The 16,018-nt window shown below is 34.6% G+C and overlaps 1 protein-coding gene across 1 annotated transcript; it reads left to right on the top strand.

Moving 5' to 3' along the window:
* Positions 1-968: 968 nt before the first annotated feature.
* Positions 969-7,615, top strand: LOC132186250 (uncharacterized). Its single transcript, XM_059600125.1, has 9 exons — positions 969-1,669; positions 1,821-2,088; positions 5,078-5,179; positions 5,310-5,392; positions 5,493-5,609; positions 5,840-5,942; positions 6,025-6,703; positions 6,814-7,007; positions 7,410-7,615. Exons 1-9 carry the CDS (start codon positions 1,551-1,553, stop codon positions 7,518-7,520), a joined length of 1,776 nt encoding a protein of 591 aa, XP_059456108.1. The 5' UTR covers positions 969-1,550; the 3' UTR covers positions 7,521-7,615.
* The last annotated feature ends 8,403 nt before the right edge of the window (positions 7,616-16,018 follow it).

Genomic DNA, 16,018 nt, shown 5'->3' with positions numbered 1-16,018 from the left:
ATTCCATTTGTTTCCATGTAATATATATTTTTTTTGGTCGGAAAAAATGTTTTCAACTAAATTATATAAAAAAATGATTTTTTTAAAAATATTTTTTGATGTTTGGCTTAACGAAAAATGGGTTATTGTAAAAGACAACTGACAACCTTCAGTAGTGGTTCAGAGAAGGTGTGATACTCCAACAATTTGAAAAATTAAAAAAATGCAAACTCAAAAATGGTTTACGAAATTTTTAGAATATAAACCATTTTTCAAAAGTAAATAAGTTTTTTAGGTCAATCTAAAAATATTTGAAGTTTGTCGATTATTTTCGATCATACTAAATATCAAAAAATATTTTACACTAAAATCTACCGTGCCATAATTCTGTTTTAAACATTTGCGCTTTCAAGTTGCATGTTTTAGAGCGTGTTTGGCATTGTGAGTCTACAATTTCATATACTAAAAGTGAGAGTTTAAACCAAATCACATTAAATATATAATTTTGGAGTGCATTTAAAAAAAAAGAAAAGTAATTTGAATTATAAATTATACATTTTCAAATTATAAGCAAAAAAGTATTTTTGAAAATATACTATTTTAATGGTCAAGTTTTAATTTTATCAAATATTTTGAACTTGAAATTGCATTTGACAAATATAACTTTTAAGTCAAAAAATATTTTTTGACAAAAATTTTATTTTTAAATTTTTGTCAAAAATGTGTTTTTGACTACTTTTAAGTTTTTTGGACCCTTAAAACGATTTTAATTTTTTACTAAATGAGTATTTTTTTTATTCAAACGAATTTTTTAAGTATTAAATACATTTAGGCCCCTTAAACGCAATCTCAATCATATCTTTTAACCTTAACCATGCGTTTAAAAACGCATTTTAAAAAAGCATTTTGAAATTACAAACAAAATAAACCCTTAAAATTATATTATTAAATCACAAAGTTTGGGATAGGAAAACGTGTTCCATCTTTTCTGTTTCCCAATTCCAATTTCTTTCCCAGCAAAAGGCCTGAAAATAGGGGGGGGGGGAAGAAAAGGAACCAAACCAACTTGTTCATAGCTTCGCAATCCACAAGGATTCACTTCCCCGATCAAACCACACCGGAGGGTTCCAAACAAATGAGGTCGATCGAAGGTAATGTTCACTGTACAGCCGTTAAACAGACGATAAGGCTTATAATGTTTAGGCCACGAAGTCGACGGAGTTCCGGGCTCCGGTAAAGCAGGTGCTCTGAGATCTGGTGGTCATGGCCATAAAATCATTAGCATAAATTTTCCTTTCATTTCCTTCACCTTTATTGGTAAAAGCCTGGTTCAACGCCAAGTACCTTAAGATTTGCTTAGGAAAGGTAGTGTACACGTGCCAATTGAACACGTGGCAGAACGATCAAAAGGGTAATATTTGGGTGCAAAATTTTCTCGATTTTCCCTCTTCTTCCCGCTCAGACATATTTCAAAGTTCGCTCCATTTTTTCCCGAGATTAACCAGAGTGAAAGCGGGACTGGCGATAAAAGAACCAGAGCACTCAGCACAGATAGATAGATAGAGAGAGAGATGGTCGGTGGCACCTCCTTTGCCAAGACCATTTGCTCGATCTGCTACGAAGATCTCAAGCCCATTGTTGAAGATATCCAAGCCATCTCCATTTGTGGCCATGTCTTCCACGAGCTCTGGTCTCTCTCTCTCTCTCTCTCTCTCTCTCTCTCTCTCTACACACACGCGCGCGCGCGCTCACATTTGAACATGTATATGTGCGTCCAATGAAAAGTCACAAATTGAAATTGATACTATTTTTGTTGATTGTGTGCGTGGTTGAAACCCTAGTCTACAGCAGTGGTTCGAGTACTGTTCGAACTCGAAGAAATGTACCTGCCCCGTGTGCAAGCAGCTTTGCTCGGCAAACAATGCCAGTCGTCTCTATTTTCAGTCCGTTGGGGACTCGAACGATACGGTCCTCACTCAGAAGCCGATCAATTGCGAGAAAGACACCGAAGAGTTGTGCAGGGAACTTAAGAGATTGGAGACAAAGGTGTCAGGGCTTACTTCGGTTTTAGAGCGCCAGGTGAAGGAGCTCGAAGAGGTCAATGAGGAGGTAATTGATTAATTTTTTGTGATTATGTTTGGTTGCTGAGAAAATTTGCGAAAATGGAAGAAATTAGGCTTAGTTTATTGATTATTTGGCTTGGTTTAGATTTTTTTCATTTATGAAGAATTTGAAGGACGGCAAGAAAGTTTTTTATTCTTTTGTATATTTGGCTCAATCGAGGTCAGCTTTGTCTTTTTGTGTGTGTATAGCTACATCTAATCGAAATGAAAGTTATGAAAATAGAAAGTAAATGTAATTGTATTTATAATGATGAGTACAGAGAGCTTGTTACAAAACGTGATATACAACAATCAAAATAGAATACAAGCTGTGCACGATGATATCCTTCAACATTCAAAACATAACAATCTGCATTAAAAATTCAAATGCTGCACTCTAAGTCACTGAGCTTTTGGAGATAGATGTTGGATTATCAGCAACTCTTTGGTTTTGAACTTCAGATAGTGCTTTCCCTGTTTCCACTGTTGAGTTATCTTCAACTCTTTGTATTTGAAATTTGGATGATGCTTCTACATTTCGAACTCTTGTTACCGCCTTCCTGTCCAAATCTTGAGATAGACTTGATTGAATGCTAAGGCAATGGCCCCAACATTATCACACTAAAGTGTAGGTGAAGAAGAGAAAGGAATTTGTAATTCAAGGAACAACAGTTTCCTTTGCTGTTCGTAATCAAGAAATGATGTTTACTGATTTTCAAGCTAAATTAGTCTATCATGAGATTTTACTTGAAAGTCAGTAACATCACATGGAACTACCAGAAGCAGGCTCTTCTGCTCTTTATACCAACAAACCAACCCCATCAAATTTTTCTACTGGTCGTCCTAGGAAGCCTCGGTTGAATATGAATTCCAAAGGGATTCATGTAGACCACCTGCTATGTCTAAACCGAATTCCTACCCCAATAATTTCTCCAATGCCTCAAACAGTGCTCAAGGACCTCATTCCCCTGTCAAATTTGTGGGAAAAACAATTACAAAGCTCTTGATCGTTATCATAGGATGGATTGCTCCTATCAAGGACGTCATCCACCTACACAACTTGCTGCTATGGTTGTCCAAACAAATGCAGAATTTGAGAATTGGGAGTGGTTTGCAGAAAGTGGTGCCAACACTCACATCACATCTAATGCATATAATATCACAATCCTATAGCCGTTTGAAGGTGATGACACTGTTGGAGTAGGTATATCCATCCAACACACTGGCTCATTTGTTTTCCGAAAGCCAATTTTCTTCTTTACAATATTCTCCATTGTCCAAATGCTTCTGCTAATCTTTTTTCCATTAACAAATTTTGCTTAAACAATGATTGTTTCTTTGAACTAAGCCAACAATGATTTCACTGTGAAGGACAATTAGACCGGAACGATGCTCCCATAGGCACTGAGCGAGAATGGCTTGTATCCTATCCATCTTAATCCCCAGTCACTCAATAAAACAAAACATTTGGCTGCTCTTGTTGGATTCAAGACAATCGGTTCAATGTGGCATCTTCAGCCGGGCCATCCTTCAGATTTTTTTTTTTTTGGTGTCTTGTGAGCCAACAACAATTGCATGGAGTTGGCTCTATCAATATAAGTAATGTCTATGTGTCATGTTAATTAGGGAAAGCAAAGCAATGACCTTTCTCTAGTTCTACTAGGACCTCCAATTAACCCTAACAAGTAATCTACTCAGATGTGTGGACATCTCTTGTACCCTCTCTTAGTGGTTGTCATTTTTACGTACGCTCTGTCGACGATTTTAGTCCATTTTCGTGTTTGTATTCTTTAGTTCATAAATTTGAAGTTTTTCAATGTTTTGTTAAATTTAAACTTTTTGTTGAAAAACAATTTTCTAGTGTGATAAAGCAAATTCAAATTGATAATGGTGCGAAGTATGTCTCCAATCAATTCAAAACCTATCTGAGTCAAAATGTGATTTTTTACAAACTCATTTGTCCCCCATACCTCTAAGCAAAATGAAGTTGCTGAAAGGAAACACATACACATTATGGCTATGGGGTTACCTCTTTTAGCCCAATCTGGTCTCCCATCCAAATTTTGGGTTGACTATTTTTTAACCTTAGTCTATCTTATTAATAGATTATCAACCCCTGTTTTACTTTTTGAAATTTTGGGGGGAGATTGCAAATTGGGTAGTAAGGGGATAAGTGTAGTTTTCTATTAATAGCATAGACTGAGGTTAAAAAATAGATTATCAACTAGTAGTTTATTAATAGATTGTCAACTCTTGTTCGTTATGCACCTATAAAGTTTGTGAAAATATAACTATGCCCTTAGATTAAACAAATTAAAAAAATTAAAGCCGTGGGTCCCTTTTTTTGTTTTGCTTTTTTTTTTTTCTGAATTTTTTTTTTTTCCCAAAGGGGTATTTTTATCATTTTTGCTTCCTTTGTTAGGATTTAACAGAAAGTCCTAATGGAGTGAGTAATTGAAAGGGCTTGATAGATTGGTAGAGTATATTTCAACTTTTTGGAGTTTGAGGGATATTGCAAATTTGGTGGTAATTTGAGAGGGTAGTTTCTCCAAAGAAAACCTCTACAGTTGCTCGTACAAAGATATGTCATAGTTGAGTGAGGTAATATCTTAAAGCTAAAATGGCAGGAAACATGAAATGAAACAAACTTTAATTTATCTGCTTCCATTGTTTTAGCGTTGAAACAGATTGTTGGTTGGTCGAAGCCAGAGCAAATATTGTACTCTTCTTTGGCATTTGTTATTCTCCTGCAAAATTTTCCCTTATATATATATCGCATCTGTTCGACTGATGGGAGAGATTGGTTATATATTAATTTTATTGGAAAATTTTCCCCAGAAATACTTTCAACTTGAAACTTGAATTAGTAAGTTGTCTTGATTTCATCTTCTCAGTTTCACAACATCCAAATTTGCAGTTATATGTATAGCCTTCTAACCTAAAGTTACTGTTTTTTGTTTTCAACTGGTTCTTATGAGACAACTCTTTTTCTTTAGCTTTGTTCTTGTAAAGAGCAGGCAAAAAGGGAAGCAGCATTAAAGAATGACGCCCTGAAACAAAGAACATCCATGCAACAGCTACTTCATCTGAAATCTCAGGTGAGCTATTAGTTTTTGTTCTCTCTCTCTCTCTCTCTCTCTCTCTCTATATATATATATATATATATATATTCTGTGTTCAATTTGTTTATTACATTTTGGATTAAAGTTTTGGTCAATTCTGTCATAGGAGCTTGATAAATCAACTTCGGAATGTTTGAGGTTGCAAGAAAGGAATATGGGCTTGGCCAAAGAGCTTGCAGCATTCAAATTGTGAGTGCATCTGCACTATGTGCAAATCAATCTCTCAATATTTGGTTGGCTATATTATATATTTTTTGTTGCTCACATGGTTATATGGTTCATAATGCAGGGTTTCTGATCTGGATCTCGATGAAGAGGAGGTTTTAAAGCTTGCCTCTTTTGGTAATGCTGCCAACAACAAAGATACCATAGACATTCTACGGAAATCCTTAGTAGTGCGTAATAGGTAGATTATCTAATGTCATTTTGCAATTGATTCAATACATGAATGGAGAAAATTGTCTAGTTCTGGTTGAGTGATTTGCTCTCAATTAAGATTTATTGATTTAACATCACTATGGATATTGATGAGCCTTGTGCTTGTATAATATTTATATGTAATAATAATTTGGTTTTGTATTGTCTCTCTCTTAATTATGCTTTTCTAATATAAATCTCTGCTGGCCATTCTGATAGGAGTTACAAAGAATTGATGGCAAAGTGCAACCTCCTTGGAAGAGGAGAGGCTCGCTTTTGCAGAAAACTTGAGAAGTCTAAAGAGAAGACTAATAAATTAAAGGTAAGTCCACGATGGGATTGTAGGTGAATCTCATTTAATGATTGGTTCCTAATATGTTTTTTTTTTTTTTTTTTGCCATCAGACAAGGCTACAAGAATTGGAGACAGCTCTCGAAGTGAAAGATAACGAAGTTTTGAGGTCTCTAAAAGCTTCAAAGAAAAATAGATGCAAAGGGGTTATTCAAAATGGTGTGAATAGTAGCTCTAATTCTAATTCTTTGCCCGCCAATGATTTTTCATCGCAAGATCAAGAGAAACAACTTTCTGCACCCATGCTTAATTCAGTTCAGACAGGAAGCTTGACTAGTAATCCATCGTGTTCTAGGAAACTGGAAAACTTCAGTTTCACTAACAATATGGATGTAAATTATACTGAAAAAGCTACTAGCTCCATGGCTCTAAATAAAGAGAGAGATGAATACTTCTTAATAGATGAGGATGATTCAAAATTTTCTACAGCTCCACTTGGACTTTCAGATCCTAATGCTAAATATCAAACCAGTGAAGATATAACTGGGCAGAAGTCCACTCCATTGAGGTCACAGGTAGCTTCTGACATGAGCAAAGAAATTAGAGTGCATGGACTAGATAATCTGGTAGAACATTCGGGTTCAAGAAGTGGTATCAGTAATGATATGGGAAAGACTCCTGCTGCCCTGGACGAGGATGTGACATTGCTTCTTGATGATGTTATAGAAGTTGAGCCACCCACGCTTAACATTAGAAAGGAGTCTCCATCCCCACTACCACTTTCTGAACCAGGTATAACGTTGGTGCAATTTGAGTTTGGATTAAGCTTGACATGAAACGATTAACAATTGCCTGAAGACATTAAATGATTAGAAACTCAAACTGTGAACTTTTTTTTTCAGGGGGTATATGTTTTTCTGGCGGATTGCTTGGCCCAGATGGAACACACAGGTATCTGGGTAAATGGTGCAAGCGGAGCCAAAGCAATGGATCATTAGCAAAGCAAGGTTCATATACGGGTAACCTGATTGCTGCTGGAGCTGATGGGAGAGGTGGTAGAATCAAGGTTCTGAGGTCTCCAAACCAATCTTCACTGGTGAGTTTATGTGCCCATATCTTTAATTTAATTATTTTTTTCTAAAATGTAATTTTTGAAATTCCTGTAGCATTTACCAATCTGATGGTGAATACTCTTGAGTGGATTTGCTAGTTTAATGGCGATTGATTTTGAGAATCAATACAACGTAACTGTTTCATGTTATTTTGGTATCGATCATGCTGTTGTAGTCTTGTCCTTGTGTATTTATCTATGATTATAGGGGATTAATATCTCACTAATCTATCAATATAGACAGGTTTTGTAAACAATGTTAATATTTTGCACTGCTGAGCCTGTGTTTTGGTATATATTTGCCTGGTCTCCATGTGCATTTTTTTTTCTATTCATGTGCATGTGCTTATGCTAGCGTCAACAATTCTATGTATACTATTTCTGCAGGATGGTAAGGAGACTTCAGTGGGAGCAAAGAGGTGCAAGTATGGAGCTAAGACAAGTCGCTTGCAGTCACAAGGGTGCTTACAAATAGAACATTTCTTTGGAAAGGGCTAGTGAGTAATTAAGTGTTCAGTGAAATGTGTAAAACAGATCTACATTAATGTTCTATAATTCCCAAAATTTTTATCGATCATGATTTTCACAGTAAATTAATAATATGCACTAAAAGAACATACGATAATCCATCCTTTAATTTTGTCATCATAATTAAATACAATAGTTAAATAACTCACATCAATAAGGTGACATAATACCTTCCATGTATGTTTATAAATGAGAAGGGTCTAAAATAAGGTTGGCAAAATGGGTTGGCGTGTCGGGTTTGTGTTAACCCAGTTGACTCACGAACTTGTTTATGTCAATCCGAAACACTCAAACCCGAACACAACACGTTTTCTTAACGGGTAATAAAATACGACACATATAACTCATTTAGATAAACCTTTCGTTTCGGGTTGACACAACCCAATCTATGAACACGTTTAATTTAGTTGTTAATAGGTTTTAATTCGACATGACCTGTCACAACTTAATCTAAACGGCAGTGAAGTCATTTTAATTTTTATAGCTTAACAAAAGTGACAAAATTCAAGCAATAATTTGGCAGTTTTTAATTGAAAAAGAATGGTGGTTGAGAGAATTGATAGAAAGCTTCTGAAACAACAAAAACTAATTCATGGATCTATTTTTAGTGTTGATTGAGCTTGAGCATGTATATCTCAACATATCTTAAAATAACTTGAATAATTTCAACAAACATATGGACAATTTATTTAGCTCAATTTTAAGATACTTGTTTAATTCCAATTGACATCTATAGCATGCACTACAAAACAAATGAATGACAATTCTTTTATTTATTTATTTTTTGGGTTAAAAATTTAAGTTAAAAATAATAATAATAAACGGGTCAACCTGTGAACCCGTGGGTTGACACGACATGACGTATTTATTAAATGAGTTATTTATTTATGACCCGAACCTAGTTAACCTAAATCTTAACTTTAAAATTACATGTCATATTCACAAGTCGTAGATTAAATTTTCGGCCCTAGTCTGAAGGGGTATTAAGCAAACCTTTTTTACAATCGTTAAATACCTGCCTGCAAAAAAGTAGTAAGCTTTTTAGTCTTAAGCCAAGTAGGATTCCAACAATCAAGATAGAAGAGATGTTAGACCGAACTATAGACCAGCACGAGTTACGGACAACGTCTTTGCCTCGTGGTTTGAACAATTAACGTTTTAAAAGACTTATGACGATAGGCGTGCATGAAGGGGCCAGAAATTTTTCTTACGTAAACTGGTGGAACATGGAGATGGCCACGTAATGCGTAGATGTTGAATTAGATTTTTTACCACTTCATCTGAAATTAATTGGTGCTTATGCAATATTCAAAATTGCACCTAACAAGGTATATTCTGAGAGCTGTTTGCATGAGCAAAGCAGCATTGATGTTGCACTTCAACCATATATATAATTCAAATCAAACATTTGGGCAGTTTTTTTCTTGAAATGCATGCTAGCTGTCACTGTTTGGGGTGAGAGTCGAACGTCTTAGATATATATGAGTTATTGAGTTTTCTTTAGTTTTGGCTAATGGTGGACTCGATCGATGGCACCTGGAATTTGTTCTTTGTTTCATGTCCTGGAATGGAAACAGGAAGATCAAGAAAATGGAATCTGCTAATTAATTTCATCCAAACTGAAAAAAGAAAAAGAAAAAAAGGTGATAGCTAGAAACTGTACGTGTACAAAACTGAAAAATAATAATTTCAATATAATCGTGTAGAGAACCAAAAAGGACAAAAAAGAAAAAGAAAGTAATAGAGAATGTTGAATTCTTTGTTTCATTGCACCAGTCCAGTCCTGGCAGCTAGTGGCGGCTTTTGGTTGCCGGAAGAGTAAAAAATCTTTTGCAAATAGGTTGAGTGTCTAACTTTTTTGAGAAAAGTGTTGTCGTTGAAAGCTAAATCCTCTCCCTCGTTATAAACATGTAAAAAACATATGGTGTAGACTGTAGATCAGGACTGTGTCATATCTTAATTGTTTCTGGGACAATGTCGCAATCATGTCGTATACCTATAGCAGTACAGCAGTATGCTATAGATTTTTTTTTTTCTTTGGCAGAAAAAATCCATCTTAGCAATGGTATTGCAAATTATTAATTTGTTAAAAATAATAAATTAACAAAAGAATTTCCATGGTGTTATGTTGGTCTTAAAGAGAAGAGTAGGTTACGTTAGAAAGAAAAACGTTACAAGGGAAGGTTCCTAATGGTTTCGTGGACTCCAAATTCTCATCTGTTTTTTTTTTTTTTTCTCTGGTATTAGAAAAATTCGATTTTCTTGCCTGCCGTCGTTATTATCCGATGGTTGCTCATTACATAGCTGTTGTCGTTGTGCATCTTGGGTTATTCGTGGTCTTGTGCGGGGAGTTGGAGGTTATTTATCAAACCCACGCCACGTATGTTCCACGTTGCAGTGCTTTTTTTTTTTTTTTAGGAAAAATTAATTTTATTTCATTAATAGTGATCAAGAGCATAAAAACTTTTACAATCACAGAACATACAGTTGTGCAAGATCATAGCCGAAGCTAAAAATTTACACGTCAAAAAATCGAAAACATAACAGATCTTATAATGAAAAACCAATCTATGACATCAAACATCCGCTATCCCAACCCGATCTTCAGATTATAGAACAGATCTGCTAACACACATACTCCTTCTGGGAGCACAGGAAGCCATTTCCCAGCTATGAGCAAAATATTCACACCCAAATCATTCTCCTCTCGACCCGAAAGCCAGAAGCATTATTCACATCCTCAGCCCAACGGCTAAGACCATAAAATAAAAACAATAACAATAACAACAACAAAAAACAAAAACAAAAACTCCCACAAGCAGCTGTGAAGAAGCACGGCATCGTAGACATCCCTTCGAAAGACACGTCTTAACTGAAGAAAACGATCAAATTTAAAGTTGAAGAGACTAGATTTGGATCTAGATCTAGATCTACAAACTATATATAAAGCAACCCGTCAGAAACGGAAATCAGTGGAACCTACAAAGAAAACGCTGAGCACTACTACCATGAAAGGGGAGGATCTAGATTTTTTCTCTTCTTGAAGTTTTTCTTAGTGTTATTTAGATGAAAAGAGAGAAAGAGATAAATTCTAAAGAGAATGCAATTAGGAACAAAAATCATCCAATAACAATATAGTTTTACTAGAACACAAGAAAAAACCTAACATTGTTGCAATGTTTTTATTAGGGGAAAATGCAGTTTACCCCCTGAAGTTTCAGGAGTTTTTCAATTTTAACCCCAAAGTTCAAAAATTGGCAATCTACCCCCCTGAAGTTTCAAAAATTGGCAATTTAAACCTTCCGTTTAATTTTTCCGTTAAATTGGACGGAATTTTTTTTTAAAAAGACTGAGGGTAGTGATGTAATTTCACAGATTTCCGTCCATTTAGACGGAAAAATTAAACGGAGGGTTTAAATTGCCAATTTTTGAAACTTCAGAGGGGTAGATTGCCAATTTTTGAACTTTGGGGTTAAAATTGAAAAACTCCTGAAACTTCAGAGGGGTAAACTGCATTTTCCCCTTTTTATTATGAGCGGAAGCGCGCATTTCTTCTTCAAAAAATTCGTTTTGTCTTCGGTGGGACCGTGGGATCCATGTGTGTTCGGTCGTGTCTAAAGAACTGGTCGTTTTGTTCCCATTACAAACAGACGAGCACTGATTGGGAGCACGTGCCGCGCACGACAGTGCAATGTTTTGTTTTACCCCAAACAGAAACGTAAACTTCTAGTCCTCGCGCGTGTTTCATCGTCTGTCAAACGACATGATGTAAACAGATCAAATGTGTGTTTGGCTTATTGTTGCGGCCAATTTGTTTTGCTCATCTCCGGCCGCCACCATCTCTGGCAAGTTTTAGGTCGTCGCCGTCTCTGATACTTTTTCGGCAGCTTTCAAGCCGCCACCATTTCTGGTCACCCGTTGATCGAGCCCACTGTTTGATTTGCCGCAAATCCCACGTGATTCCAGCCCTACACGAACTCACATCACCATCTTGCTTCTGTCAGTCAGGATCAATCTTTACTACTTCATTAGTGCATCATCATTTCATCAACAGATCTGAAGGCCGAGCCCACATTCAGAATTCGGTCCTTACCGCACCAGATCCGTTTCAACAAAAAAAATAAAAAATAAAAAATTTTAAAATAAATTAATCATTTCTCTTTTCAAAATCAAGCTTCCCCAAACATTCACTTTGCAAATATTGGAGTATATGATAATGATAGAAGCCTTTTGTGATAAGTGAGGATGAAATTAAACTCTTTTTTTTAGGGGGAAATTCAATTTGATTTCATTAATAATGGTCGTAAGCATAAAAGCTCTTATAATCACAGAACATACAGTTCTGTAAAATCATAGCTAAAGCTAAAAGATTACACGTCAAAAAATCGAAAACATAACAGATCTTACAATGAAAAACCAATTTATGACGTCAAACATCTGCTATCCCAGGCTAATATTCAGATTATAGAACAGATCTACTAACGCAAACTCATTCCGGGAGCACAGGAAGCCATTTCCCAGGTATGAGCAAAAAATTCACACCCAAACCATTCCCCTCTCGACTCGAAAGTCAGAAGCATTATTCACGTCCTCAGCCCAACGGCCAGGACCATAAAATAAAAACAATAACAATAACAACAAACAAACAACAAAAACAAAAAAAAAAAAAAGCAAAAACAAAACCCCCACAAGCAGCAATGGAGAAGCACGGCATCGTAGACATCCCTTCGAAAGATACGTCTTAGCTGAAGAAAACGATCAGATCTAAGGTTGAAGAGACTAGATCTGGATCTAGATCTAGATCTATAAACTAGATCTAAAGCAACTCGCCAGAAACAGAGACCAGTGGAGCTTACAGAGAAAATGTCAAGCACTGTTATCATGAAAGAGGAAGAGAGAAGATCTAGATTTAGATCTTCACTCCTCTTGAAGTTATTCTTAGTGTTGTTTAGATGAAAAGAGAAAAAAAAATTCTAGAAAGAATGCAGTTAGAGAATGGAATTACTCTAAGTGAAGAGAGTTAATTGATTATTCAAACAATTTGTAAGCTTTATAAATAAAACCTTGTACACAAACAAATTAGATTAATAAAAGCACAATGTAATCCTATATATTGTGCTCTTCCATAATGGTAAACACATGTATCTATCATCGAACCACCCTTAAATCTTTATCTTCATTTTCTTTATTTCTTCCTTCTCCTCTTTCATTCTTCATTCAATTACAAACTTCTTTTTTTTTTTTAAAAAAAAAAAACATGGTCGGCTCATTTGATGTCCTCCTTCAATGGTTTTCACCAGCTAGCAGTAAGTAAGACGACAAAAAAACAAAAGACCCCTATATATGGTGTCTTGTCGGTCTTAAAGCTAGAGTAGGTTAAGTTAATTAGAAAGAAAAATGTTAGAAGAGTAAGTAGGTAATTAAGAGGAAATGAAGGGATAGTTTCTCTCTACCCCTTGGTTTGAATCCTAATCCTTTAATATATTATTCTAATCAACTTAAAACTACATTAGCATTAGGAAACGACGTAGTTTTAGTTTCAGTTGTAGTAGTTAATTTGATGGAAGACGTCGTCGACGTTGACGCCCCCTGAAAGTCTGAAACTGCTTGCTTCCACATTAGTGGTTATTTATGATCACTTTCCACTTATATCGTAGTCATTGGGTTGCTTGAGCATCAAGATAATCGCAGTGTCTCCTGCACGCGTGTCTAGACTTCAACATGCATACAACATCTTCTGAACAAAGAAGAAAGATTTCAAAAAGGTTGGTAATAATGGAAGACAGCCAGACAGGAGGCGGGTCCAAGATAATATTTTACTCCATCGCCTGCAGCAACCAAGAGAGTCAACACAGCCACCACGATCGTTGATCGCTGTCCCTTAATTTGACTTATCATATATATAAAACATTCCCAAACTTCGATCCCCACCGTCTACACGGAGAGGATGGATAAATTCCTTTGACAAATCATGCTCATAGCGTGTTTGCGTGCCGTGTTGGGATCGTGTCGAGATAAGGATATAAGACTATGTTTGTTATCGGCTTGAAAAAAAAGTGGCATACAACTATAGCAAGATTTGATTGACGTATGAAAAAGATAAAAATGCTTGATATATTAAAAAAAAAGGTTTGTAGTTTTTTATTTATTTGAATAATAGTAAAATGTGATTAATATGATGTAAAAAGTAAAAATGTTGGAGTTGAATTTGAAATTAATAGTTTGGGGATTTTTTTTGGGTCCATTGGCAAACAACCCCTTAGATTATTTAACCTTAATTAACTCGATTAATTTAATTAAACAGATTATGCAAATTCTTGTAGACAAAAAAATAATCTTCAAATATTATTATTGATTCTTGTCATTTTTGTTATAATATATTCTGTCAAAATATTCTAGTTCCATTAATTCAGTATGATAAGTTGATAACTCAGTTATTGATTCTCCTGCATCAAGACCCATTAACCTAAATCAGCTAATTTTGTGTTAGGCTTTGTAGGTCGTGTCAAAAATTATAAGTTTGTATGTCGCATATCAATCGTGTTAAATCACTAGTATAAGACTATATATATAAGTCAACTCTAACTTAACATATTTAACTAAACGAGTCAGATATCCCAATTCTAACTTATTAAATTCATATTTAACTCGTGCAAGTTTACAAGTCGTATAAATCGGTCCGTAAGTTTTGTCAGGGTTATAGGATATGCTGAACATTTTTTTAAATATTTTAAATATTTTAAATATGACCTGTTAGAGTTATAGCATATGCTGAACATTTTTTAAATATTTTAAATATGACGTCTTTGTCACCGAGACTTTTGGGGGTTGCAAGACAAATATTCCACCTTCGAACATTGGTCAACACGTACACTAGATTAGCAGGCTTTGAAATCTTATTTGTAGGATCTAATCTCCTCAAATTTGACTAATGTCAGGTCCGTAAATCAAATTATCGTGACAATATTATGCGAGCATGAGCAAAGAGAGGGAATCCAAGCTTATATTAATTATTCTATTTTACGTAAATATTTAGTTATTGTGGTCCATTATAATAAACTTATCAAGTATGTTAGAGTATATTCTGAATATATACAAGTGAATCTAAATTAATTTATATAAAAAAATATAAATCCACTCCTATACTAAAAAATATAAAATCAAAATATATTCTAACAAAGTAAGTTTAAAGGATTAATAAAAAATCTCTATACTTTTTTTTTTTTTTGAAAAGAAAAAAAACCAGGCTAACTCCTCTTTCTTTAAGAAGATTAACATGAACAAACAACTGCCATTATTCCCGTTTGTCTTGAAGATCCTCCACAAATATGAATAAATTAATTCTTCATCTTTCATACAACTTTTTTTGTAACTTCTTTCCGCACATAAATACTTTGATCGACCACATTGGATTTAAATATTTATTTCCTATCAATTTATAAACACTCTAAAAAATAAAAAATAAAAAAACACTCTTACATCATTTGGAAAAAGTGGAGAAGGCCTTCCGGGGAATCAAGCAACAGCTAGGGCCTAGGAGCCAATCGATCTGCAGGGATGTTCCCTTCCTGTAGCCATACGCGTCATTACATAAGCTAGCGAGCAATTTAGAGCAGAGTATTAGTAGCCGTATGTACAATTTACTGGTATTTTATGAATATGTAGAGAATAATTAACTTGGATATATATATAGTATCCGTATATATGGCAACGCCCTTAATCTGTGGGCGCAAGCCCATTGATCCAAGTTTAGAGCATTAATTTCTAACGGTTTGATTAGTTGTTTGAATTTGGATGGTCACAAAAAAGAAGAGTAATGATATAAGGAGGATTATAAATTTTTTAGAGTTCTCTTAAATGTGATTTGGTTTTTAAAATTATCATTAAATTTGTGATGATCATTATTGAATATTGATCTATCTGTAATTTTAAATGACATATCACATTTGGGAGAACTCTAAAAAAACTCTAATTTTTTTATATCATTACTCCAAATCTGCAAGGTTTCATTATATATTAGTTAATTACCACACTGAAGCCTCATGTGTGGTAAACTTTTCAAAAGCATTTTTGACCGAGAACTTTTCTCAAATATCAGGATTTTATATATAGCCCCATTACTAGCACGCTTTTCAAAAAAATGGAAAAACTTCAGTTTGATCATCTGAACTTTTAGCCAATTTTACAAACTCCCCTCAACTTTCAAATCTATCACTTTGGACCTCCTAAACTTTGAATTACTCTCACTTTATGACTCTTCTGATAGTTTTCAACGTTAAACTCAAACACTTTGACTTTTTATGCCTATTATACCTTCACCTGAAAACTACACAATTTTGAGCCCCAAACTACAACACCCATCACAGCTCAAAACGACACTATTTTAGGCATTAAATATTATTTTTTTTTTTAAAAAAAAAATAATAAGTAAAATATTATTTTTTTTTTTAAAAAAAAAAAATCAGATC

The sequence above is a fragment of the Corylus avellana genome, chromosome ca7 (genome assembly GCF_901000735.1).
Source record: "Corylus avellana chromosome ca7, CavTom2PMs-1.0".
NCBI lineage: Eukaryota > Viridiplantae > Streptophyta > Magnoliopsida > Fagales > Betulaceae > Corylus > Corylus avellana.
This window is presented reverse-complemented; position numbering and strand designations above follow the sequence as displayed.

Coding starts and splice junctions, on each gene's coding strand:
- LOC132186250 (XM_059600125.1), top strand. CDS start 1,551: ATGGTCGGTGGCACCTCCTTTGCCAAGACCATTTGCTCGATCTGCTAC. Junction 2,089..5,077: donor TCGAAGAGGTCAATGAGGAG/GTAATTGATTAA, acceptor CTTTTTCTTTAG/CTTTGTTCTTGTAAAGAGCA. Junction 5,943..6,024: donor AGAAGACTAATAAATTAAAG/GTAAGTCCACGA, acceptor TTTTGCCATCAG/ACAAGGCTACAAGAATTGGA.